At 40.0% G+C, this 23,987-nt stretch overlaps 2 protein-coding genes across 6 annotated transcripts in view; one reads left to right on the top strand and one right to left on the bottom strand.

Moving 5' to 3' along the window:
• Positions 1–315: 315 nt before the first annotated feature.
• KBTBD2 (kelch repeat and BTB domain containing 2) lies at positions 316–14,372 on the top strand. Of its 4 annotated transcripts, XM_052792449.1 has the most exons (5): positions 450–546; positions 5,437–5,502; positions 7,633–8,159; positions 11,042–11,207; positions 11,646–14,372. In XM_052792449.1, the coding sequence occupies exons 3-5, from the start codon at positions 7,990–7,992 to the stop codon at positions 13,179–13,181; spliced, it is 1,872 nt and encodes a 623-aa protein (XP_052648409.1). In that variant the 5' UTR covers positions 450–546; positions 5,437–5,502; positions 7,633–7,989; the 3' UTR covers positions 13,182–14,372. The 4 variants fall into 4 exon arrangements, with proteins under 4 accessions (XP_052648420.1, XP_052648401.1, XP_052648409.1 ...); XM_052792460.1 differs by lacking the exons at positions 450–546; positions 5,437–5,502 and adding an exon at positions 316–418; XM_052792441.1 differs by lacking the exon at positions 5,437–5,502 and having other exon boundaries at positions 431–546.
• A 5,847-nt stretch (positions 14,373–20,219) lies between these two features.
• The window catches only part of AVL9 (AVL9 cell migration associated), a 43,837-nt gene continuing 40,069 nt past the window's right edge, over positions 20,220–23,987 (bottom strand). For both annotated transcript variants that reach the window (XM_052792406.1, XM_052792416.1), the window contains one exon: positions 20,220–23,173. In XM_052792406.1, coding sequence (XP_052648366.1) covers positions 23,079–23,173 — 95 coding nt within the window. In that variant the 3' untranslated portion in view covers positions 20,220–23,078. The remainder of the gene's footprint in view (positions 23,174–23,987) is intronic.

The raw sequence follows: 23,987 nt of genomic DNA, 5'->3' as shown, positions 1-23,987 counted from the left end.
AAACTAAAAAGGAGGCGCCGGGAAGCAGAGGGACACGGCCGGGCTGGGCCTTAGCCCTTCCCCGCACAACCCACGGGCTGCAGCGAGCCACTCCTCCTGGCAGAGGGCGCTGCCTCCGCCCGCACGCCCGCTCCTCTCGGGGTCCCGCACCCGCCCTGCGCCGTGAAGCGGGCCGGCGCGGCCGCCGTTCTCTCTGGGCGCGGGCGCTGGCGTCGGCGTAGGCAGGAGAAGCTGGAGGGGGGAGGAACAGGAAATGGGCCTGGCTTCTCCCCGCTCTGAGCATGCGCAGGAGAGGAGGGCAGGGGCGGCAGTGCGCGGCGCCTCGTAACGGCCGCCGAGCGGCGGTGGTGCTGTGGGGGATGAGGAGGTGGAGGGCAGCGCGCCTGCGTGCCTAGTGGCTGCCGCCTCCGCAGCCCGGGTGAGAGCGGACCCTCCTCCTCCTCCTTCTTCTTCTCCCCCCCCCCCCGCTTCCTTTGGCTGGCCCCTCACCCCCGGCCGCCTGCGGTCGGGACGCTGAGGCAGAAGAGGAAAAAGCGGTGGTCGGAGGTTTGTCCGGGGAGGGATGGCGGCGGCAGCGGCTTTCCTGCGCTCGCCTCCCGCCGTAGTGGCCGCCGTCGTCTGGCGCGGCCGTCGGGCCGTTTCCCGTCTCCTCGCCGCCGGCGGCCTGCGGGGCCGCAGCGGGGGTAGGCCGCCCTTTCGCCGTGAGGGGGGGCCTCGGCCCCGGCGGCGGGCGGTGCTCCCGCGGCGGGGAAGGCCCGCTTGGGGCTCTGCCGCAGCCTGCCGCTCCCCAACCCCCCACCCCGCCTGGGCGCGGCTCCCGCCCGCCCCCTCTGCGACCTGCGGCCGCTCCCGCCCGGCAGCTGCGGCTCCGGTCCCGCTGGACGCCGGCGGAGACCCGCGGCGGAGGCACCCGGAGGAAGAAGGCGAGGTGGCGGCCGGGGCCGGCTCCGGGCGCGGCGGAGCTCGGGAGGAGGAGAGAGGAGAGGAGATCGGGACGCGCGGCGGGCTGTCAGCCGTGCGGCCGGCGGGGCCGTCCCTGAGCCCCCGAGCGCGTCGGTACTGGCGGAGCAGGAAAGTGCCCCCTTCCTTAGGGCTGGCGAGGGGCTTCCTAGGGAAGCAGGAAAGGAATTAAAGCAACGGAGGGACGGGACGGCGCACCCGGCTGTCAGGAAGAGGAAAAAAATGTGTTCCCTCTGTAGTACCGTGTCGCTGCGTACCGCGAGCGGGAGGGGACTGTAAACTCAGGCCTGTCATGGGGTGGGCAGTAGGGCTTCCAGCGTTCAGTGCTCCTCTTCAGCTCAGCAGGTTGGGACGCTTGCAACTCCGGTGGTTTTTTTTAGAGACGCTTGAAAGGACAGACACGATGAAGTCGTCTAGGACAACAGCATTGTAGTGGCATTGGCGTTCCGTGTAATGTCTGGTTCTGTGCATATACATACTACTACTACCTGCAGCGACTGGGGGTGGGCTTCAGTGTTTGTGTGGATTTGAAGAGTCAAACTTCTTAGTGAACTCTTATAGACTAAGTATATGCATAGTATAGCTTTGAAGTTAGCCATTTGTGTGCCTAAGATTTTTCCAGTATTTATTATTATTTCTGTTATGAGCGGGATAGATACCTGCTGCTTTTGAAATAACTTTAATTATGATTTAGAAATGGATTTGCATTGTAGTTAGCATCTGCATTTTTAGAGGATTCCTTGCAAAGCCACAGCTTGCCTTTCTACATTACTTTGTGATCGTAGTGGGCCTGAAAGGCTGTGTGCTGTTGTGAGCTCACCTAGGGCTGTATTTACATGAATTTTGTTGAGGTGATGTATTTAGGAGATCATTGAAATACACGATCAAATTAATTCAGTTTCCCATAAATGTACCAGGAGAAATAAGTAATTTTTAATATTTAATATACTTGGATATGTAAATCGTGGTCTCATGATCTGGGTGTAGGTGTCACACCTCTTCCCTCATTATTTTTGTGTGTGGAGTAAAAGGGTTCTGTTATACTCAGTGCTGTGTAACTAGCATCTTGCAGGAACAGACCAAAGCAGAAGAAAGGATGTTGCTGCTTATTTAGTATTTTTGGTGGTGGTTGTTGGGTTGGTTTTTTTTTTTCCGAGGCAGGCTTTTTTGTTTTGGTCATGTGATTATGAAACAGACCAGAATTGTTGCAAACCCTAAAATTTGTCTTCCTTAATCTAGTGGCTGTTGCATTTTGAGAACAAATTTTGTATGCATGAATAAGATAACCATTATAAGACTCTCAACCTTTCAGGAACTAACTTATGGTTAGTTAAGCTGCATTAATTATTAATCTGATTTCTTAATGTAGAAGTGCTTGCATTTATAGTTGAACAGCATCATATCTCATAGTGAATATTTAAGGGAGCGATGTATACATGTGAACTGGAATTTAAGCCCTTTAATAAAACAGACTAACTTCACTAACATACCACAGTTCAGAGAAAAAAAGCCACTTTTCTGTACATACATGATATATGGCTGGATCTTACTGGAGACATCCATGGCCCACTTCCCCCCCCCCCCCCCCCCCCCGCCCCCTCCTTTAATTTTCCAAAACAGGTCAAGTCTTTCCACAAAACAGAAACGCCCTTGGGGATGGAAACTACCTGTGCTCAGCATAGAAGGCCAGTTGCCAAGTTGTTGGTTTATCTTGTGCTAATTCTGTTTCTGAGCAGGTATTTCCTTTAGTGTATAACTTCCTTTAGGAGCAGAAAAACAGGAAAGAAACTGGTAATGAGGAGCGTGTTGTGACCAAACATGTTGTTAGCATGGAGTCTGACACTTCTAGTCTCTAGCTTCTGCATAGTTTCAGAAAGCTCACCTACCTCAGAGTTGTAACTCACCTTCCAAGCATAATATATATGGAAAATAGTAGTAGTTTCCAAGTGAATAGTAATTCTCAAGATGATAACAGTGTAGGAATAAATCGGTCCTTGTTTTTTGTGTAATTTCATGTTGTTGCCTTATTAGAATCTCCTGGATGCGCTTGGGTTTCTGGACTGCAGTGCTATCAAAGACACCTTTGATGGCTTTAGAAGAGAGGGAAACTTCCAAGTCTGGAACTGCTTCATCAATTACCTATTTCTTTTTCATTGCCAAGGATGCAAATTTCATACATTACTCAAGAATCTAGAGCTTCCAACTCCTGTTTCTTCTTTCCTATCTTTGAGATCTGTTGGCTAGGTGTATTGATTTACATAATTGATTTTAATCGTTTTTAGTGCTTGTATTCCCCCTTGCTATTAGTTGGCATAATCATTTTGAAACGTGTTGATTTGTAACTTGGCATATCCTTAATAGTAACTAAGTATTAAAGTGCCTGAGCTTGGTACTTTCATTGCTAGCTGGGAGGATTGCTATCTCTACACACTTGAATTCTTGTATAGTTTGGCTTATGGTTGTTCAGTTCTTAATTCTGACATTTTATTATGTTAAAAATAGTGAATGACTCACTACTTCAGACATGTTTTTGCTTGTGATTTGTATGAAGCTACCGTTGCATGGAAATAGGAATTTGATTAAAAGTGCACAGAAGTAGTATTTAAAGCTTTTTTTTTTTTTATTAGTTAAAACTAGATTAAGTAAATTAAATGTCCAGGGAAATAAGTTTTGGTGGTTGTTTTTTTTTCTCTTTTCTTTCAAACATACAGGTTTATTGAAGTATGAATTGTAGTTAGTGAAGTTAGAATTCAAGAGATATTTAGATGCCTAAAGATGCAGATGGGAACCTGTGACTCTTTCATAGATTTTAAGTGTTTCCCAGAATTCTGTTGGAAGTTAGGCATTTAATCTGGCAGACTTCTTAATGGGATTTTTCAGAAGAACTTATTTCTTCTCCTAGTATCAAAATATCTAAAAAAGCAAAAAAAAAAAATTGCATGTCTATATATCTGTTTTGCCTTTCTTATAATTTGGAAAAAATCAAGCAAATTTTGTTTTGAATTAGTCCAGTTGAACTGGACTTGATCTTACACCTTTCCCTACTAATTAAATTAGCAATAGTCAATATACTTATTCCATGTTATATATTGAAGTATAGTGTTAATACTTCCATGTATGTAGTGCAGTATGTATCTCTGTTTATTGATCTTTGCCTGACCTCAGAAGATAAACAGATTCAAGGAAGGCAATTAATAGCCTGTCCCATAACTCATTAACATTTGATGACTAATTTTTGGAATGGTCTCATTCAGATTTGATGTTAAAATCACCTCATCAAAATTACTTAAGCTGAAAGGAATAATAATTACTTAAAACCCTCTTACCAAACTGTTACTTAATGCTGCTCTCCAGCTTGATAGGGAGTTACTTTGGATCACCCAGTAGTAATTTGGTTTAGTTTGCAATCCAGTACTGCTGTGGCCTTCTAGCAGCTATACCAGTCCTGTTTGAGACAGCTGACTTCCCAGAAGTTACCCAGAACAAAATGGTCATTCCAGTGACATTGTTGAAGAGGAGAGTCTTATTCATAGAACTTGCATTCAAGGATTATTTTTATTCTATCAGAATTTCAGTTCAGGATATTAAGCTAACTTCAGCCATAGATCTTTTCATCCATAAGTCAGAAATGTTCATCGCTGTGTAGTTATGAGAACTACAGGAGACTTGTGCATCTGTAAACATCTTTTAAAGTTCATAGTTTTTCAGTTAGCTGAGATCTAAGAGCTGTATGCCAACCAAGCACAGTGCAGTGAGAGAGGTTAGGTTGGGACTGGGGAGAACTGAGCCTCTTACAGTTCTCCTTTGGCAAGTATGTGGCTTTGGATAAGCTGATTCTTACTTTGGTGCCTCAGTTTTTCAGCCTTTAAAGCGAGGAGAGTATCTCCTTCAAAATTGTCTTGAACTCTTCAGAGAGGTGCGAGAGAGGTAGGTAGTATTGGAGGACTTTCCAGGCACAAAATGATCTTCCTACACCACTTACCCTAATGTTTTGAACAGATTCACTTCTCTTGGGCAAGTGACAGTATAAACGATGGTAATTTTGGACCAGAAATTCAGAGATCCTTGATATATCTATTGTTCTCCTGAGGAGTATTTAGTATGGTTCCATTACAAGGGAATGGGATGTAACTCCTGACTTTGACAAATACAAAATTTTGTTCTTTAGCAAATGGTTATCACTGGCAGCAAAACACAGTATGGATGTGGAAAACGGGAATCATGTACGTAGCATGCTCCTACCATGTGCGCCTCTCTGGAGCACATCATGGAAATGAGATGGTTTCAGATCAGCTGTAAACCAAGGACTTCAGCTTTGTAAATTTACAGTTCAAAGGTGGTTCACATCACATGAATGTTCTGCAACAAGACTCCTGTCATCTCCTCAATCTTTTCTGCTACTGAAGGTCATACTCAAATGTTCCAGCTATTTATAGTAATTAATTTCACAGTTTCAACTTGTCTTCTGTCGAACAGGTCTGCTTTTTCAGTTACCGACTGTCGGCCACATGCTGCCAAAAATGTCTTTGATCTTACTAGCAGGTATATATCAATTTCTCCATGGCATCCTTGACTGCTTCTGTTACCTAATGTCTAAAACAGTGCATGTTAGTTTTACTCTTTTTTCCTGTTTCTGAAGATTTATATTCTTTAAAATTACACCAGAATAGGAAGTTACAATATCAATGACTTCTTTTGCTAAAGTTTAGTACTACTGATGCTCTGCCTGAACAGAGCTTAATCCACTGGCTTGTATTGTTCTTGAAACTTTACTCCTAAGCCAGGAAAAACAATGCTGTAGAGAGACCAGGGATACCAGTAAAGCCATGAACTATTTACTTCTGTGGGCCTAACACACTTAGGAAGTCTGCATGTCTCTGTAGCCATTTAAAGTTCAGTGCAAAATCTGTCAGTGGATTAGGTTGCATGTTAAGCTGTTATCAGATAACCAGGATAGTGGTCAGTGATGCAGAGATAGGATGCATACTAATTTGGTGAAAAGAAGCTGTGACTTGAAGCAGAATGTCATTGCTTTAGATAAGCAATATCCTTGTATATCCTTGATATACTTGTCATTTAGCCGCTTCAGTGGCTAACTGCACCTGAAACTTGAAGGTCTGAAGTGAAGACTTCTGCTATAACAACAGATATTAGCATATAGTAGGCTGTCCTTCTTCCTCCTCCAAATATTAACACCTTTTCTGTTTTTCTTAATTAACTGGCTTCACCTGAAGAAACAGTGAACATTGGGTTTGACTATTTTGACTGTTTTCCAGTTAAACTAGTGAAAACTAAGAGCTTGAGATTCCTGTTTGTGTATATTCACTGAAAAGGATCAGTGACACTAAATTAGTAGTAATTAAAGTGGCATTAATTAAGCATATCTGTTTCAAGTGAGTGAATGTTAAAAGACAGCTGTCTTTGAATTGTATTACAGGCAGGGCTCTGTTGAAATAGCAGATCTTTGATATGGCTGGAAGGTATTTCTACAGCCTTCATCTTACACTAGTCGTGTATTTTTGTATGGAATTTAAAGTATGTCATTTCAAGTAAGGTATTTCTGCATTCACTGTTCATCATGAACTATAATGATACTGATGTCTTAGACATTAGACAAACAAGTCCCTGGTTATTCCTCGATTTTTGCAATGTGAAAGAACAGTGCAAGGTTAAATAAACCTGGAAGTATTTGATAGGTGTGGTACTCTAGTGTCCTTTATGATGATGATTTTGTTGTCACAACTATCCCATTCTCAATTACGTTTCTGTGTTCACGTGGAAGATAGATAAAACCTGACCCCGTTTTTAAGAGGAGGAGAAATGTCCAAACAGGAAAACAGACTTTTGTAGCCTGTGGCCATTGCTTTATAACCACTCCCAAGTGTTTTAACCCCTGCCATTCCAGCATCCCTTTGCTCCTATTGTCTTCTTATTTTTCTTTTCTCCGGTCTGCAGCAGTCATGCTTACCTGGCTGTACGGAAATGACTCAGAAGGAAAAAAATGGAATGTGAAATATTAATAGGTGAAGCCCTTCTGCACAGAGAAGATGAATTAAATAAGCATTGGGAATATAGGTTGTTAGGTCTTTTTAATCCTTAGGTCCGGTTCTGCTTGTTCTCTAGTAGAATGCCAAAGGTGAAGTAAACAGGTCGATGATGATGTTGAGAGTTTAGTTGGAAAATGATGGAATGTTGAAGAAACTGCATTTATATTTTGAGTGGCCTGGTATTGATAAGCTTTAAGTAGACAAAAACACAGAAGCTGAAAAAGTAGCTGTTTAATATGGAAATGAAAAAAATGTGGATATCTTATCAGTGGTTGAAGGAAATGCACAGGTGTACTCGGTGGGAAAACTGGGTAATTTTTGGAAGAGGAATAAAGTCTTACTGAACCTTGTTTTAACTCTCCAGCCTTAGAAGCTGTGTTGACGAAATAAATTATCTTAATTCATCAGTCTGCGTCTTGATGAGAATTAATGAACAAACTCTTCTGCTTTTCCTTTCTCTTTGATACTTCTGTTGTAGAGAAAAAAATTAAACAAGAGTTTTAGTGCAAGTAGTGAAGTTCTAATTTAGAAAGAAGTTTGTTAGACAATTACTTTTAAGGGGTAACTATGAAAGGTTTTTGAAAAAGTGCTAATGCGTAAACTAATTTTATTTTCCTGCTTTCAGTCACTCAAGTGCAGCCACTGATCACGAGATGTTACCACGAAATCTACCTCAGACTTCGCTCTTGTTCATTCATTTGCTGCATCATAGATCTCAACAGGAGCTCTGCAGGCACTCTTGAAAGTCTCTAAACAGATTGTGGCAAGTCAAAGTGTGATGACCTAATAGGAGGTCAAAGTCTGAAACGCTGATTCGGCAGTCCAAGATAACACTGCCTTTTTTTTATCAGTATCACTTCTGAAGGCTACAGACCTCCTGCGTTTCTTCCCTGCTTACTTCAGAAGTATTCAACTGACGTTTCTCTGGTGAAAAGATCTTGACTTTTCTCTCTGGTCCTGGAAATATTAATGGAATACAGTCATGTCTACCCAGGACGAGAGGCAGATAAATACAGAGTACGCTGTATCCTTGCTGGAGCAGTTAAAATTCTTTTATGAACAGCAGTTGCTAACTGACATAGTGCTGATTGTTGAGGGCACTGAATTTCCCTGCCATAAGATGGTTCTTGCAACTTGCAGCTCGTATTTCAGGTAAGTATTCAAACTAGGATCTGTTAACTATAGCAAATCTGTGATACCTGTTCTTGAGTGTAATATTACTTAATTGATTAATAATTAATGTGTGGCAGAGAGTTTTAAAGATCAGTGAGGTAAGTAAAAAACCTGAATATCATTGCTTGCCAACACCAAAAGAGTAAAATAAATTTTCTAGCATCTTGTGACTTACTCTGGATAGGTAGTCGTTTTTACAGTAAGTGAAAAAAACCAAACCAAACCCCACCATACTTGTGATGGTTTGTTTTCTTTAGGGAGTTAATCCAGTCTGAATAATTAGTAGATTTCTTATTCTTCATACTTAATCTTTAAATATTTAATCTTTTATTTCCCAAGGTAGGGTAACAAGGAATTACTGAGATTTGGCTATGGGAGTTCCATTGTCATGTTTATTAGCTGTAGTTTCTTAGCAGAGGTAGGGATTGCTGTGCAAGTTCATGGCTTTTCTGAATCATCAGGTTTTCTCTGCTCAGCAAAGCAGCCAGAAACTCTTTTCTTGCCTGAGAGCCTTGCTGCAATGCAACAGGGTTTTTTGTGGGTGGGTGTTTTTGTTCACCCCCTGTCCCCAAGATGCTGTTGCAGTTTTTAATTCAGTAGCTCCTGCTTCCCAGGTGTCCTGTTTTTTGTCTTTTGAAAAGTTTTTATTAAGGTATGTCGAGTGCTACTACTTTTTGCAGATACCTTCATGGTAAGTCCTAGAAGATGAAGTACCATGAATTTTCTTTAGTGGTTAATCATTTTTTGTTGGTAACACAATATAATTAATCTGCCTGTCTGGAAGGAATTTTGAAGCTTGAAACTAGTCTTGGTGACATCCATGCATGTTTCACCTTCCTGATGCATTGTGGAGGGATTATAACTTTTCTTTCCTGTTTAATCAAGTGAAGGTTTGCAAATTCTGTTTTCTTGTTGAGATGGGCTCACTATACAGAACATGTTTAAAATGTTTTCTGTATTTTGTCTGCTTTCTTGTATAGAACTATTTGAGGATTAATTTATTACTTTCACTGAAGTTTTTGTTGCTGCTGGTTTTTGTATTTTTTCATCTCAAATGAGTCTGGTACAATTTTTAGCAACAAGTATTGTGCGATCACTAGATAATGATTATTGCTGTTGGCCTTGTGCAGATGACATAGTTCCAACAGTCTGTAAAATAACAGCCACTGGAAATGTGGCCAGATTTAATGTGGGTGGCTAATGATAAAGTTGGAAAGCTGTCACGAGTCCACGCAGTGTGCTGCATTAGAATATGCAGTCAGATCTCTTATTCATATGTGTTTGTTTATTATTTATGGAATGAGGTTTTGGCACTGGTTAAAAGAAGTATCAAGCTTGTGGTTTTGTCGTGTTCTGTTTTTCTTCTCTACTTTGGTTTAGAAAAAGATGCTCAGCTTCCTAAATTTAGCTTTATTATGAAAAATTGATAGCCCTGAAGGAGGCTGTGGGGAGAGGGGGAAGAACAGAAAAGCATCTCTTAGCGTGATCCAGCCATTGTGTATGATTGCAGCCAGCTTACCTTCTATCTTTGTGCTCGAAGACTGTGCTGCGACAGCCCAGTTCCAGTGCAGGCCGCTCAGCAGTGTGTAAGCATGCACTAGAGCCAGATTCTCCAACAGCTACCTCTTCTTCTCTATGAAGAGGAGTCTTTGCTGGCACGTGTACTGTCTTTGCTTACCTTTAAAAAGCCGCATGGCAAGTTGATGCTCACTTGACTAGTCGGTGACCTCTCCTAAAATGCCAGTTGCCCTGAGTTAAGGAGCTTGGAAGACAGAGGGATGGGGATGGGGCAGGAGGGAATGGTGGTGGGGCACTGTCTTTGTATCAGAGGCTTCTTGGAATGGCTTTGCTTAGGGAGTGTATCTCCATGTCCCCTTCACCTCTGCAGCTGGAGGCAGGACTGTAGGGTGCACCCACTGTCCCTTCTAACTTCTCTCATATGTGGCTTCGTAAAAAGCCCCAAATAAATATAAAGAGCCTTGAGCTGAATTTTCAATACAACCATAAATACCAAACCTGAATTAATATAAAGCTCTTAAAATCAACTGTCCCCCATTTTAAGAAAACTGACAAATACCTGGTTTACAGTACTAGAATCCAGTTAGTTCTTAACTGTGTTGCAATTAAAAAAAAAAACAGAACGGGCAATAGGTATATAAAGCATTATGGAAACAATAGCCTTTTCTTTAAATTGCCTTCTGCTTTTTTCAGGAAGATGTAATGGAAATACTTGCACCCTCCCTTTTTTTTTTTTTTTTTTTTTTCCCCAGAGCAATCTGATAGTTTTTTCTGTCATTCATTTTTGTCTACAAACTTGGAAGTTTACTGTGTATTATTATGAATGGTGTATAAGAAATACTTTGTGGAGTGCCCGTCTTTGCTCCATTTTCCCAGCTAACTTTCTCCTCCTCACAGAGGAGCAGGCTTTTTGATATGACTTAGCTCACTCCATTGCGTAAATCTGCTTCTTTTGTTTTAGAAGCTAAAATCTAGCGCATATGTTTCAACAGTATTTTCTGGAGGCTGTTTCTTCCCTCTTCTTATCACCTAACATAGAAGTTTTAAATTTCATCACTAAAACTAAATAATCATTAGAGTACTCTGCTGATTAACACAAAAGCGTTTGCATAAATATAAAATATTTCCACAGAAGGCAGTGATGGTACTTCTTGAATGTTCCATACAAATGCTCTATCTTAAATACTAGATGGTAGCCTAAGGTAAATACTAAACACCTGTAAACAGGCAACCAAAAAGACTGTTCAACTTTTGGAGTGTAATCACTAAAGACTTATGGGTGACTATTTAAGATTACTGTACTTACTGTTGATCCTTGTCTTGATATGTATATTCCTCCTCAGAGCCATGTTCATGAGCGGGCTAAGTGAAAGTAAACAAACACATGTACACCTGAGGAATGTGGATGCAGCCACTTTACAAATTATCATAACTTACGCATACACGGGTAACTTGGCAATAAGCGACAGCACAGTAGAACAGCTTTATGAAACTGCCTGCTTCTTACAGGTAGGAATGTTTTATTTGAGTATGAAATTACTGCTTCTAATCTCTGAACCATTTTTTTCTTTATCCTGTTAAATAGTCTTCTGTTTAGTCATTTCAAAATACTCCTGTTCAGTTTGCTCAGTACAGACAGCAGTTGCTTGCCAGATACGTTTCATGTACCCTTCCGTCCTTGCTTTATGGTCCCTGCGGAGGGCGGAAGTAAAACAGTGCACCTCTAACATTTAGCAAATGAGTTTCTCCAGCAGACATAATTATGTGATGTACTTGATCTGCATGAAGCAGTTGAGGAAGTCACTGCTGTAGTTTTGTATATATATAGTATTCCAGGCCTAAACTCTGTTGTTCAACAGTAAATGCAGGTATTTTTACCTGCTGCTGGTACGTGAAGGAATAGATGGTATGCAGTAATACTTAGCGTGTGTCTTCTTTGCATTACAGGTAGATGATGTGTTACAACGGTGTAGAGAATACTTAATCAAAAAAATTAATGCAGAAAATTGTGTGCGTCTGTTAAGTTTTGCTGATCTCTTCAGCTGTGAAGAGTTAAAACAGAGTGCTAAAAGAATGGTGGAGCACAAGTTCACAGCTGTGTACCACCAGGAGGCTTTCATGCAACTGTCACATGATCTACTGATAGATATTTTAAGCAGTGACAATTTAAATGTGGAAAAGGAGGAGACAGTTCGTGAAGCTGCCATGTTATGGCTGGAGTACAACACAGAGTCACGATCGCAGTATCTGTCCTCTGTTCTTAGCCAAATCCGAATCGATGCACTTTCAGAAGTAACACAGAGAGCCTGGTTTCAAGGCTTACCACCTAATGATAAGTCAGTGGTGGTGCAAGGACTGTACAAATCAATGCCCAAGTTTTTCAAGCCCAGACTTGGTATGACGAAAGAGGAGATGATGATATTCATTGAAGCTGCTGCTGAAAACCCTGGTAGTCTTTATTCTTCTGTCTGCTATAGCCCCCAGGCAGAAAAAGTTTACAAACTCTGCAACCCTCCTGCTGACTTGCATAAGGTTGGGATGCTTGTCACTCCTGATAATGACATCTATATAGCAGGTGGGCAAGTTCCTCTGAAAAACACGAAAACCAATCACAGTAAAAGCAGCAAACTCCAGGCTGCCTTCAGAACTGTGAATTGCTTTTACTGGTTTGATGCACAGCAAAACACTTGGTTTCCAAAGACACCGATGCTCTTTGTTCGTATAAAGCCATCCCTGGTCTGCTGTGAAGGCTACATCTATGCAATTGGAGGAGACAGCGTTGGTGGAGAACTCAACAGGAGAACTGTGGAGAGATATGATACTGAGAAAGATGAGTGGACCATGGTAAGCCCGTTGCCTTGCGCATGGCAATGGAGCACAGCAGTAGCAGTTCACAACTGCATTTACGTAATGGCACACAACTTGATGTACTGTTATTTTCCCAGGTCAGATGCTTGGGTAGAAATGGCTATGCGACAAACAAGTAGATGTTTTGCTTCAGCTGCTGCTTTTGGTGATAAAATATTCTATATTGGAGGACTGCATATTGCCAGCAATTCTGGTATAAGGCTCCCAAGCAGTACTGTAGATGGGTCTTCCGTAACCGTGGAAATCTATGACGTGAATAAAAATGAATGGAGAATGGCAGCCAATATCCCTGCCAAGCGGTATTCTGACCCATGCGTTAGAGCTGTTGTCATCTCTAATTCTTTATGTGTCTTTATACGAGAAACCCACATGAACGAGAGGGCGAAGTATGCCACCTATCAATATGACCTGGAACTCGATCGCTGGTTTTTAAGGCAGCATATATCAGAACGTGTGCTGTGGGACTTGGGGAAAGACTTCCGGTGCACGGTAGGAAAGCTGTATCCGTCTTGCCTTGAAGAGTCCCCATGGAAACCTCCAACGTATCTCTTCTCACCAGATGGAGCTGATGAATTTGAGCTGGATGGGGAGATGGTTACTTTACCACCTGTATAGCTCCCGAATTAGACTGCACAACTTATTTTGTGCTCAGTTATCTTGAAATAAATGATTGTGAAAGAACAGGTCTGGAAACAGAAGTGTCAAACCTGCCTTTCATGAGTTGTATTTTTATGCCCTACCTAACACTTGCTGCCATTCAGTATGAATCAGTGAAATGAGCAGATAGGCTTCCATAATCTGAAATACTATTATCTGATAATTGAGAAATGTAGACGTATATCATGAGCTTAAGCATCTGACTTGTCTAAAGAATTAATTTCTAGTTCTATGAAGTCTCAGTTCAGGAAAATTAGCTTCAGAAAAAAGTAGTTACTGTTTCTAGGATGATGTCACAACTCTCTTGAAAGTATCTTCCAGTTATATTTGAATTACTTCTGGATATTCTACTTAAGTGCTAGTTATATAATTGTCAGTGTGGCCTAATCAAAGGACTGTGCTGCACTTACTTAATACTAACATCCATGTTGGTATAGTAATGCGATTAAAAGAAAAAGAAACAAATCCCATGGATCTACCTGTGGTAGGAAGGGTAGATCTTCCATTGTATGGTAACATGCAGGGCAAAATGACTGCAGGTTCAGTCACATGTATTATTAGGTGCATGTATTCTATTTTCACTAACTTATACCTGTCTATTTAGAATACAGGTCTTCCAAGCAGCTGGTAGTTTACCAGGTGTGGACTTAAGTTGCTGGGCTTGCAATAGGAATTGTCAGCCCTCATAGTGCGGGTCTATGTGGAGCTTTAATCAGTAAATGTCTCCACGGTCTGTATTACAGTAACATTGGCTCATGTATATTACTTCCTGCTGCTGATGTATTTTTCCATTGTAAAACAAAGTTTTAGTGTGGATTAACCAGGTCTTTATTTTCTGTTAATTTAATAACAAGCATTACTGTAGTGTGATTGTGTATAGATACCCCTTAGCTATCAGGTTTTTTACTTTGGGGGGGTGGGGGGAGAAGCAAACTGTTCAGGAATATCCTGTGCTGTGTGCAGGAGAGCAGATGACTAGTGCTGCTCTGGCATTAATCCCAGGAACCACTAGCAGTAGTGGGGCACCGCCAATCTAACATAACATGAACACAGGTGCTTCACGACAAACCTTACTAGCATGTTCAGCTGCATCATGTTCTGGCACTGTATTTTGAATGACATTAATTTATTAAAAAAGACTGAATCCAACTGAGTTTGAGTGTGCTTTCTGGTTGAAGTCAATACAGTTACAACACCCTCCCACAGCAGGCAGGCTTCTAGCAAGTAGTTTGTTGATGGTAACTGGAAATAGTTAAGCTGTGAAAAGCCTGGAGACAAGTACATTAGTTGACTGTGCTTACTGGTCAGTGAAAGTTGGAAATCAGGTATTCAGGTCAAACTGAGGATTATATAGAACTTGGATCCCCCACTATGATTTTTGTAAATCAGCACTTCTCCAGTCACGGGACAAATTCTGCTCTACTGAGAGTGAAGAACCATGGGCATTAAGGAGGTAATGAGGAATCTTTTCTATATGCTCAGAAGATGGGAGATGTATGTTCAGTCTTTAATAGCAAGAGCAAATTTATTTACTCTATTGTCCAGACTGCCCCGGCTTTCCCTTAATTCTCTTTCTTACTCTAGCAAATACAATTACAGCTTTCAACAAAGATGACACCTATGTAGTTTTGTGGCTAGGTTGCAAGTGGATTTACAAAGTTTTGTCGTGTACAATTATTAAAGGTTTTGACTGGAAAAGGGACTTCAGCCAACAGACCTGCCTTATATAAAACTTCCTAATACTTTGGCATTTTGTACCATGTATGGATTTATGGGACCTGGAATAATGATGGCTCTAACAGAAGGAGGCAAGCTACTGATTTTTTTAAATGAAGGTGACATAACATGTTTGCATTTACCATTAGATCAATTTTTTTTTTTTTTTTAAACACCTGAATTGCTTAGATAAGAGGGGAGAAGTGACTCAGGGGATCCTGCTGATAGGTCTGTTTGTCTTGCTTTCATGTATCAGGTAGCCTAGGACAGCCAGTTGCAAGCTCATTCAAGGGAGTATACATTAAAAGAAAAAGAGTGATACTACTTTATACTGCAATTTGGAGCATCACATACCTCAGGCATAACTCCAGCCTGAACAGAGTGCTCAGTTCTGGGGGTCATTCTCTCTTCAGCCTGCTGTATCAGGCTGCATTAGGCTTTAGGACAAGCCTGTGTTCTTCCAGGGTAGATGATCTATAGTTAGGGAAGGAACACAGTGGCTTTGCTCTGTTACTGAGAACTTCCAACTTAAGTTTAAAATCTTATGCATAGTTTCTTACCAGAGGAAGAAGGGGGCGGGGGGGGGGTAAATTTGACTAGGAAGTAGGTCACTAAATTGCAGTGGCTGTGAGTCGTGTTGCCTCACAGAACATGGAAGAACTGTCCTTGATTTTTTCCATTTAGGAACATCCTTTAAAATACAGACAGTCTACGTGACTTCCCGCTAGTCTGCATTTTTTTAATATATTATTTTTATATTGTTTCTAGATATTATCTGCATATTTTTGTACTTTGTATGGTCTAAGATGATGTAGTACCTTATTTAAAATTAATTTACTATTAATAATACAGTACATAAGACTAGTGGTGTTGAACAGTTCTCTAGTGTCTCTGCTAAAGACATACTTACTATTAGTTCACTTACTTATACAACTAGTTGCTGCAGTCAGTATTCAACCCCAGAGAAAAAGACAGCTGGCAAATGCTATTCTCAAGTCTAAATTCTTTCCTTGCATAATTTGAGGAGGAAACTCGGCAGGCAAAGCATTGCCATATGCCTGGAAATGGTCACTAGTGGTCGAATTAAAGACAGACTTCTGTAGGAACAAAGACAACAGCTGAAAAAAAAGCAGTTCTCATTTCATAAATAGAGCAAATAATAGAATTAAAGCCTTCAGAGAGTTCTAAACTAGTATCTCACTACAAAGCTTTGGCCTAATACTAGCCTATTCAACCTGTACTTGGCTTTGAAGTACATCTACATACAAGTTTCAATGAATCAACTTTCTATGTCCTCAAGCTTCGCTGTATTTGCAAAAAGTTGGCTTCTTTTCTGGTAGAAAACTACTTGAAGTTAGTTCTACATAGTTTCAGTTGCCCCTACCTGAAGTAATAAAAAGCAGCGATCTGGCCTCTGCTAATTTTTAATGCATCCACTTATTTTTACAGTTGTTTAAATATATACCTAATGGCAGGTTTAATTTTTGTTCTAAGGGGACTAGTCAGATCTAGGGGCAGTGAATTGTGTCAAGCTTTACAGAGAAGAGAATCAGATGGATAGTTAATTTTGGGGGAAAATTTGCTAAAATTCTGAAGATTATTTTTTTTTAAGATTTAAAGCACTGCCTGGTTTAAAACACTACATTTCACAACATTTCTAGTTTCACTCCTCAAGGCTTCTGTTATGATGCACTAGCACCTGCCACACTGCAGTGCAGACCTCTGAACATATTAGCAGGCTAATGGTTTTCCTCCTCTGTTTCCCATTTACAGCTACCTTCAAATTGTTTTCTCCTTTTCGCTCTGGATTCCTACACGAAAGGAGCTTTAATTTAGGCAGACTCTAAATTAGGCTTGCCCTTCCACTTCATGCTCAACATTAGCCAGACAAAATTCTGCTTAGTTCCACTCCAGAATTCCTTAAAGTATCTCCCTCCTACAACATTTACCATGAGTACAATGCAGCCAGGCAGAGTTCTTACTCATAGAGCTTATAACCTGGAGGAGGAGTACTAGCAGACTGAGTAAAATGCAGTGATCACTCATGATGCCAGGAGGTAGTCAATATGAAATCTGTACATCTTCATATACCTCCCAAGTTCTGGTATGGAAGGGGTTGGTGAACAGCCTGAACCAGGAGGTGAGAGCAAGACCTGGGTCAGTACTGAGTTACAGAAACTTTGAGATGGAAGAAAGGAATAACAGAGAAGAGGGAACAGGCATGAAGGTGAAAGAGAGTGATAAAAGTACCTCTGTGTGTGCTTTTCTCCCCTCCTGCTCTAGAACACATAGCTCTTCTGTGGCTTGGTCTAACTCGTGAAACCAGCTACCTTTGTTTCAGCAAAGAAAGCGGTTTAAGCATTGTACGTACACCATTACTGAAGTGCTGAAGTGTGACTGGTCACCTGAGGCATTTCATGACTTCATCTCTTAAAATAGTAAACTGTACTGAATACATACATGCACTCTACTGCATTAATATGACCTAACAGCTAGTAAACAGGACAATAACAGGTACTAAAAAGGTAGTGATATAACATAGACCTTACAGTCTATTCAGATTATGTGCTAAACATGAGGCTAAATCTTGATGCTGAGATTTTATTTAGAAAGTGCAAGAGGTATGGCTAGTTAATTGAACACATTTTTATTAAAGAGAAGGAAAAAATTAAGAAACAATTTCCACAATTTAAGAGCGGACATACTCTTCAGCCAGCTCTTTGTCACAGCATTACACACATCAAAATACATATACACACAATTCATTAAGAGCAGCAAAGGTCAGTAATCATAGGTCATATTAGGCAATAGATTAAGCTCAGCATTATTTTTTTGCCACTTTCTGGTATGCCTGAACTTTTAAATTCTCCACTCTTTCTGTGTGCATTTCATAAGGTCTCTGAATTCAGAGGTGAGAGACCAATCGAGTTGGCTTCTTCAGTATTTTCCATCCGTTTCGTATAGTATGCAAGTGATGTTTATTCCCCATATTGTTTTTCAGACAACAAAATACCTCTATATCTGCCTTCACTTTAGGTAACTGTTCTTCATTCAGTCTAAACATTCTTATTTGATTTTCTTTATGCTCACCTGATCTAGAAAGCAGTGCTACTTTCTTGGTGATCTAGATTAAGACAAAAGAAGATTTTGTAGATGTTCTCTGCTACTATTGAGGCAAATAGTAATTATGCTTTCATCAATATTAGTAAATTCAGGCAGGGAAGTAACAACTTTCTGTCAGTTGATTTTGGAATAGTATTACACAAGGAGCAATGTATGATTAGGCAATTTTGAGCCTATATAGAAAGACTCAAGAAGACAGCTAGACTTCCAAGTTCCATCACAACTGAGATTAAGCCACCTGTGTACAGACAGTATGCACATATGATGTGAATTTACAGGAAATACAGTAATCTGAGTAAGGCTCACTATTTAACTGACAGAAGTGACCCATTTCCATATTTTTATGAATCCAAACACTACTTCTGATGTTTGATAAAGAATGGGGTCAAGACCTGAAACATCACAGAACTAAAGCTCTGTGCCTGCTTTTTTAAGTCACTTTCTCCTCTACCGTAGTGTTAAAGACTCAAAACACCGTGAAGCAACTTGTCATACCTCTTTAATCATAGTACAATAATGTAGTGTTTCTGCCTTTAATGAGTACTCTGCATGTTGCCCTTTTTAATGAAAACTAAATACCTGCAAGAAAGTAAAATTACACTGCATAAACAACATGATGTAAATTTATCTTTCAGCATGTTTGCACAACTACTTGCATATGGTCGGAAAAATTTTAACAAGTTTTAGAGAACTGCAACCGTTTTCTAGACATAAGCTTCATGTAATTCACATCTGAATGTTATTCAAGGCAGTTAGTTTCCCCTACTGGAAACAGCAATTCACCAAATCATTCTCAGTGACAGTTACAGTAGAAGTTTTCAAGTTTTAAAACAGCTCACTATGGCAGAGAACTGGATGTGCAGCAATTAATTTACTCAGCATCCTGATTTTGACTAGATGTCACAATCCACATGAACTACGTACTATTTTGAAGCTATATCTACATCAAAATTTTACAGTCGCACTTAAAAGTTCTTACTGATACAAGGTCTGTGAGCTACTGAAGACTTTAATCAATTCACAATGAGCAGTACCCAATAGGGAATAAAGTCACACTAGAGGACCCTCTTGTCCTAAATTTGCAAAAAGCAGCAACCACAATCAGTTTAAATGGAAGACAAATTTCAAAAAGACTGCCAGTGTATTGCAAGCAGCTACCAATATCAAACCCAGACACTGCAAATGTCTTCTGGTGGGATTAATTTCTTAAAATGATACAGCTTTTTGAGCAGACAGAACTTTAAACAGGCTGGATGTATTTATTTTTCAAGCAGCACAAGAAAAATCAAATACATTACTTGCATGTTCAATTATCAAGCAACAGTTTCTATGTTTAAAAACCTGCATTCATGCCTTCACTTTTACAGTTAAATACTGTCACATTAGTTTCTCTGCTTAGTAATAATTTCTATGGAAATCAGAAGCTTGTTCAGGCAAAATACTAAATTTAATTACAAAGGTGCTTAAAACAGATGTACAAGGTTAAACAAGTGCAATGTACTAGGACACTGATCTAAAAAATGATAATTACATTGCGATATTTGAGGAAACTGGTGTCAGATGTACACAGGAATTGAGGTTATGACACAAAAAAGATTGATGAAAAATGCTGAACATTTTAGCCAAATGAAATATTAGGTCAATGATACTTAGTCTTGTGGGGTTTTGGGGACTTATATGCTCAATAGGCAGTTCCTCAAATGGTGGCACATACAAAAAGCAGAAGTTGATGTCTTTGATGCCAGAAAGTTGAGAGGTGTGCTGTTGTATTACCTGTAAGTCAGTTCATGCTGCACATTGACAGCCAGACATACCTCTGCAATATACATCACAACAGAGCTGTAACAATAGCTTCACAGTTGACTCAGAGGCATTATCACCAATTCATTTAGGACTCTGTTTCTATTTCAAAGACCCTGACATCCATTTCTGCACTGCAAGAAGTCAACTGCCTAAATCTTTCTGAATAAGTAATGATGCTTGCACTGGAAATTTTAAAACAGAGGGGAGGAAAATAACTTGCATTTGCATTGAATTTAACTAAAGAGGTTACAACCATTAAATTAAGAAGAGGACTACATGAGCTTAGATGAACCACAGTGGCTGCATGCCTTCCTACAGCCCAAAATTAAGTTTAAGCAAATGTCAAAGAGCAAACATACATGTTAATGAAAACACGTATTATGAAGATCACTTCATCTCCACCCACTGCATGAGTCTTAATCACTGTATGAGTTTAAATCACAGTCCAACCTGCTACCAGGATGCCAGTTCTTAAAAAGATTGAAAATGAATACAAGTTTCTTATTCTATCATTTGTAAAGTAAGAAAAATACTCTTAATCAGGTTGTATGTTTGGCCCAACCACAGAGACAGCTGGGACAGTGGGAAAAAGACTGCAGAGAAAGATCTGTCTGGTCTTCTTGCCCATAAAAGAAATACTGTGAAGTATCGTAACAGAGTCCCTGTAAAAAGCAGCAAGCAGCTGTGCATCAGCTTAGCACTGCAGAGGGCACCTCATTCTGCCTTTCCCCAGATCAATCTACCAAAAAAAAAAAAAAAAAAAGTCAGCTTTCTAATATCCCTGGGCCAGCAAGGGAGCCTGTGGGAGTAAAGGGAATGCAGAGCGCTAACAAATCAGCTATACAAATTAGGGGCATAGAATTCTACAGAAGAAACTCAGGTGAGAAGGTGACAAAGACAAGGATATTGAAAAGGGATCCTGGAAGGTCCTGTTTCTATATCTTGTACATGCAAATACCAACCACTTGCCTGGCTCCTAGAACTAACCATCATGAGCTCCTACGCCTAAATTTACCTAGTGTGCCTTAAGGTGCTGAAGTTAGTTTTATAGGTGCTTAAATCCTTTATGCATCTTTATTCAGTCTTCACTAGAACATGAAGCCTGACCACTTAAATCTCAGACAGCAGATAATGTTAGCCATTTCACAAAAGCAAGTGATTATTTTTGGTTATTTTCTTATCTGCGTGCTGAATCAGAAAGCTCTAGACTCATCACGAATAAATGCAGCCAGAGCTTTCACCAGAGCTTTTTCTGCATATCAAGTATTAATCTTTGAAAAGATATAAATGTCTATTACAGAGTTGTGGAATAAAACAGAAAAGAGCATCAGAAGTTTTAGGAGATACACAAATGCACACAGAGACCAGAACAACAGCTGCAGTTGTATAGATACATTTTACTTGTATGTCAGCAGCAGTAGATTAGTAGAGCTTTAGGGGCCTTTTTTGCCTTTCTCAAATGAAACTACTCAAACTAGCTGTATACTCTCAGGTTTTCCATGACCATTCTATCTAGTTTGTCCTGGAAAAAATTAATGAAGGCTTTTAAACCAGATCCTGTGTTTTCAAATTGCTGTTTGAGGCAATAAAACTGAAAACTAAGTTGTTGGACAGTAAATACGTGATACAACTGTGGCTTTTCTATTAGCTTTTCAAATGCACCTAAAGAAATTAGAACTTAATTTCTTAAAACAAATTACATTCAAGTCTTCTTGTTTACCTCTTGTACAGCTGCTGTATTTTATTTGAGGAGTAGAAGAAATAACCATGAATTGAAATCTTCGCCCCAGAAAAGAACAAGGCAAAATGCTGACAGATACTGATGAGGCAATAAACTAAGAGCCTTTTACTACAGAAAGTTGGAATGTTTGCTAATGTAATGTAGAAAATGTTAACAGCTATCATGTGGGGATGTTAGAAGGCATACAGAGGCACACACACGTTGCAAGAAACAGGAAATAATCTCAGAATCAGGAAACGTAGGAAGTAGAATACACTTGCAAACAGAAGACACTGTGTACGTTACATACAAAATACAGCATTATGCCTCATCTTTTCATATAAACTATTATATTTCTTCACACAAGTATACAAACTGAGCCGTTTTAGTTACTCTCTCAATTCTAGTGTTACTTTCCTTATGAAAAAAGTAGTTATCCAAACAGAACATTCCCTGAGTCAACACAGAAAATCAATACAGCTGATTTTCTTTTGGAAACGTCTTCATAACTTTACTGGCAAAAAAAAAAAAACCCAAAAACCTGCATGCAGAGTTTGCTACTGTGCTACTTTTAGGTGGTTTTAGTACTTTGTATTTATATGTATGTAACTACATTGGTGGTGTAATTACATCCTAATAGAGCAAGACCTCACAAAACTGTCTATGATCCAATCCCAGTTTGGGACAATTGTTTTGTAATACTTTTCCTGAAGAGAGATCTCCAACTGGAATCCTGTTCACTTCCCAGGGTAAAAACACAGCCAAAACATATGCAGAGTTATGAAGGCCTACTGCAAAACATGAAGAAAACACTGATTTTGCAACTGTCACACAGATCTGGGGACACAAAGAGAGCTAGAGAGAGATTAATGTGAGCAACTGTACATGGCTACAGAGGAGAAAGGGAGAAAAACCCTTAAGTCATCCACAGTCTTACTCTGCACCCTGCTGATTTTAGTTTGCAGTTGAAAGTGAGAAAGTTCCACCTGGCTTGAACCCTTTAAGGGTTTCCACCATATACTTTTTGCAGAGATGTTTGCAAATCCAACCTGAAAGAGGAATCAGTATTTATACTCTGCTTATTTCTAACAAGAATTCACAAACATTTGGCTATTTGGATTGAAAAATATAACTAGTTTACATAAATATTTTCAACATCCAAGAAAATGTACAAATCTAAAGTCAAACACATTTGACTTACAACAAGCCCTGTTTGCTAATGTCTTTATAAAGGCTCAGTTTTAAGGAAAAGTAGTCATTTTAAATACAACCAATATACTGCAAATGCTAACCCATTGTATGGAGACACTCACCATTCTTCTATACTTCTAGTGAAACTTAATGGTAACATCCCACATCTGCTTGCAAGCAACATATACCTTGTTTTGGTCCTGGGTAATTAATCTCCACTCCTATGTTTTGGAGCGGTCTTTTTACAGCTCAGAGAAAGCATTGCAACTGAAATATTCAGCAGCATTGTGCAAAACCATCGTTTAGTCCCCGAGGCTTTGGGTTGACTGCGTAAAAGTGGAAAACCACGATGACATAGCTGATTTCGCACTTGTGAAGGCTCCTCCAACTGATTGACCTGCATTACAAAATAAAAGAAAGAAGGTCAATAGTGTAGTGTTATCATTACTAAGCTACTACAAAGAAATATTAAAAAAAAAAAAATTATTGCACAATCAGTTCTCCAATTTGGGATTTAAAATCCAAGTCCAGAGTCTGTGTCAGAAAATATTCAAAGAACTTGAACATAGTAGCTCAGCAGAAATGGCCTATGTTGTCCTTTGCCCTAGAAGGCTTGCTAGACTTAGGGCCAAAAGGCACTCCTTGCCAGCATGTACAACAGCAAAAAGAGTAGGAAGACTCCAATGGAATAAAAGAGGAAGCTAAACAATTTTTGGCCAAGCTACTGCAGAACAACTATCAGATTCTTCAACGGGTGAACTCACATTATCTCACACTGCAAGATGACAGCATGATGTTGCCCCTGTTCAAGCGCAACAAGTGCTTTTCCAGAAAATTAGACTATTGCAAAACCTGCAGAAACTGACACAAAGTCTTCCTCTGATTTCAGCCAGCTCTGAATAGTTTCAGTCAAAGTGATATAAAAATGAGAATAGCTCAACGCAGAAGGTGGTGTTGTGGTCTCAGCATTTCCAGATTACATGAAAGCTTTTACCTGAACACCCCTCTTCCCACATTCATCTCCAGCCCACACTGGAAAAGTGAATTTACACTAATTTCTTTGTCTAGCTGCTTCTCTTTCCACTATTACACAATATACAGGGCTCAATCAGCAGCTTCACCCCTCAAAATGTTGCTCTGTTTTGTATGTATGTTATAAAGTATACTTTGATTAAAACAAAATATAACTGAGATATAGGATGCTTCTCCAA

Source organism: Harpia harpyja, chromosome 1, assembly GCF_026419915.1.
Source record: "Harpia harpyja isolate bHarHar1 chromosome 1, bHarHar1 primary haplotype, whole genome shotgun sequence".
NCBI lineage: Eukaryota > Metazoa > Chordata > Aves > Accipitriformes > Accipitridae > Harpia > Harpia harpyja.
This window is presented reverse-complemented; position numbering and strand designations above follow the sequence as displayed.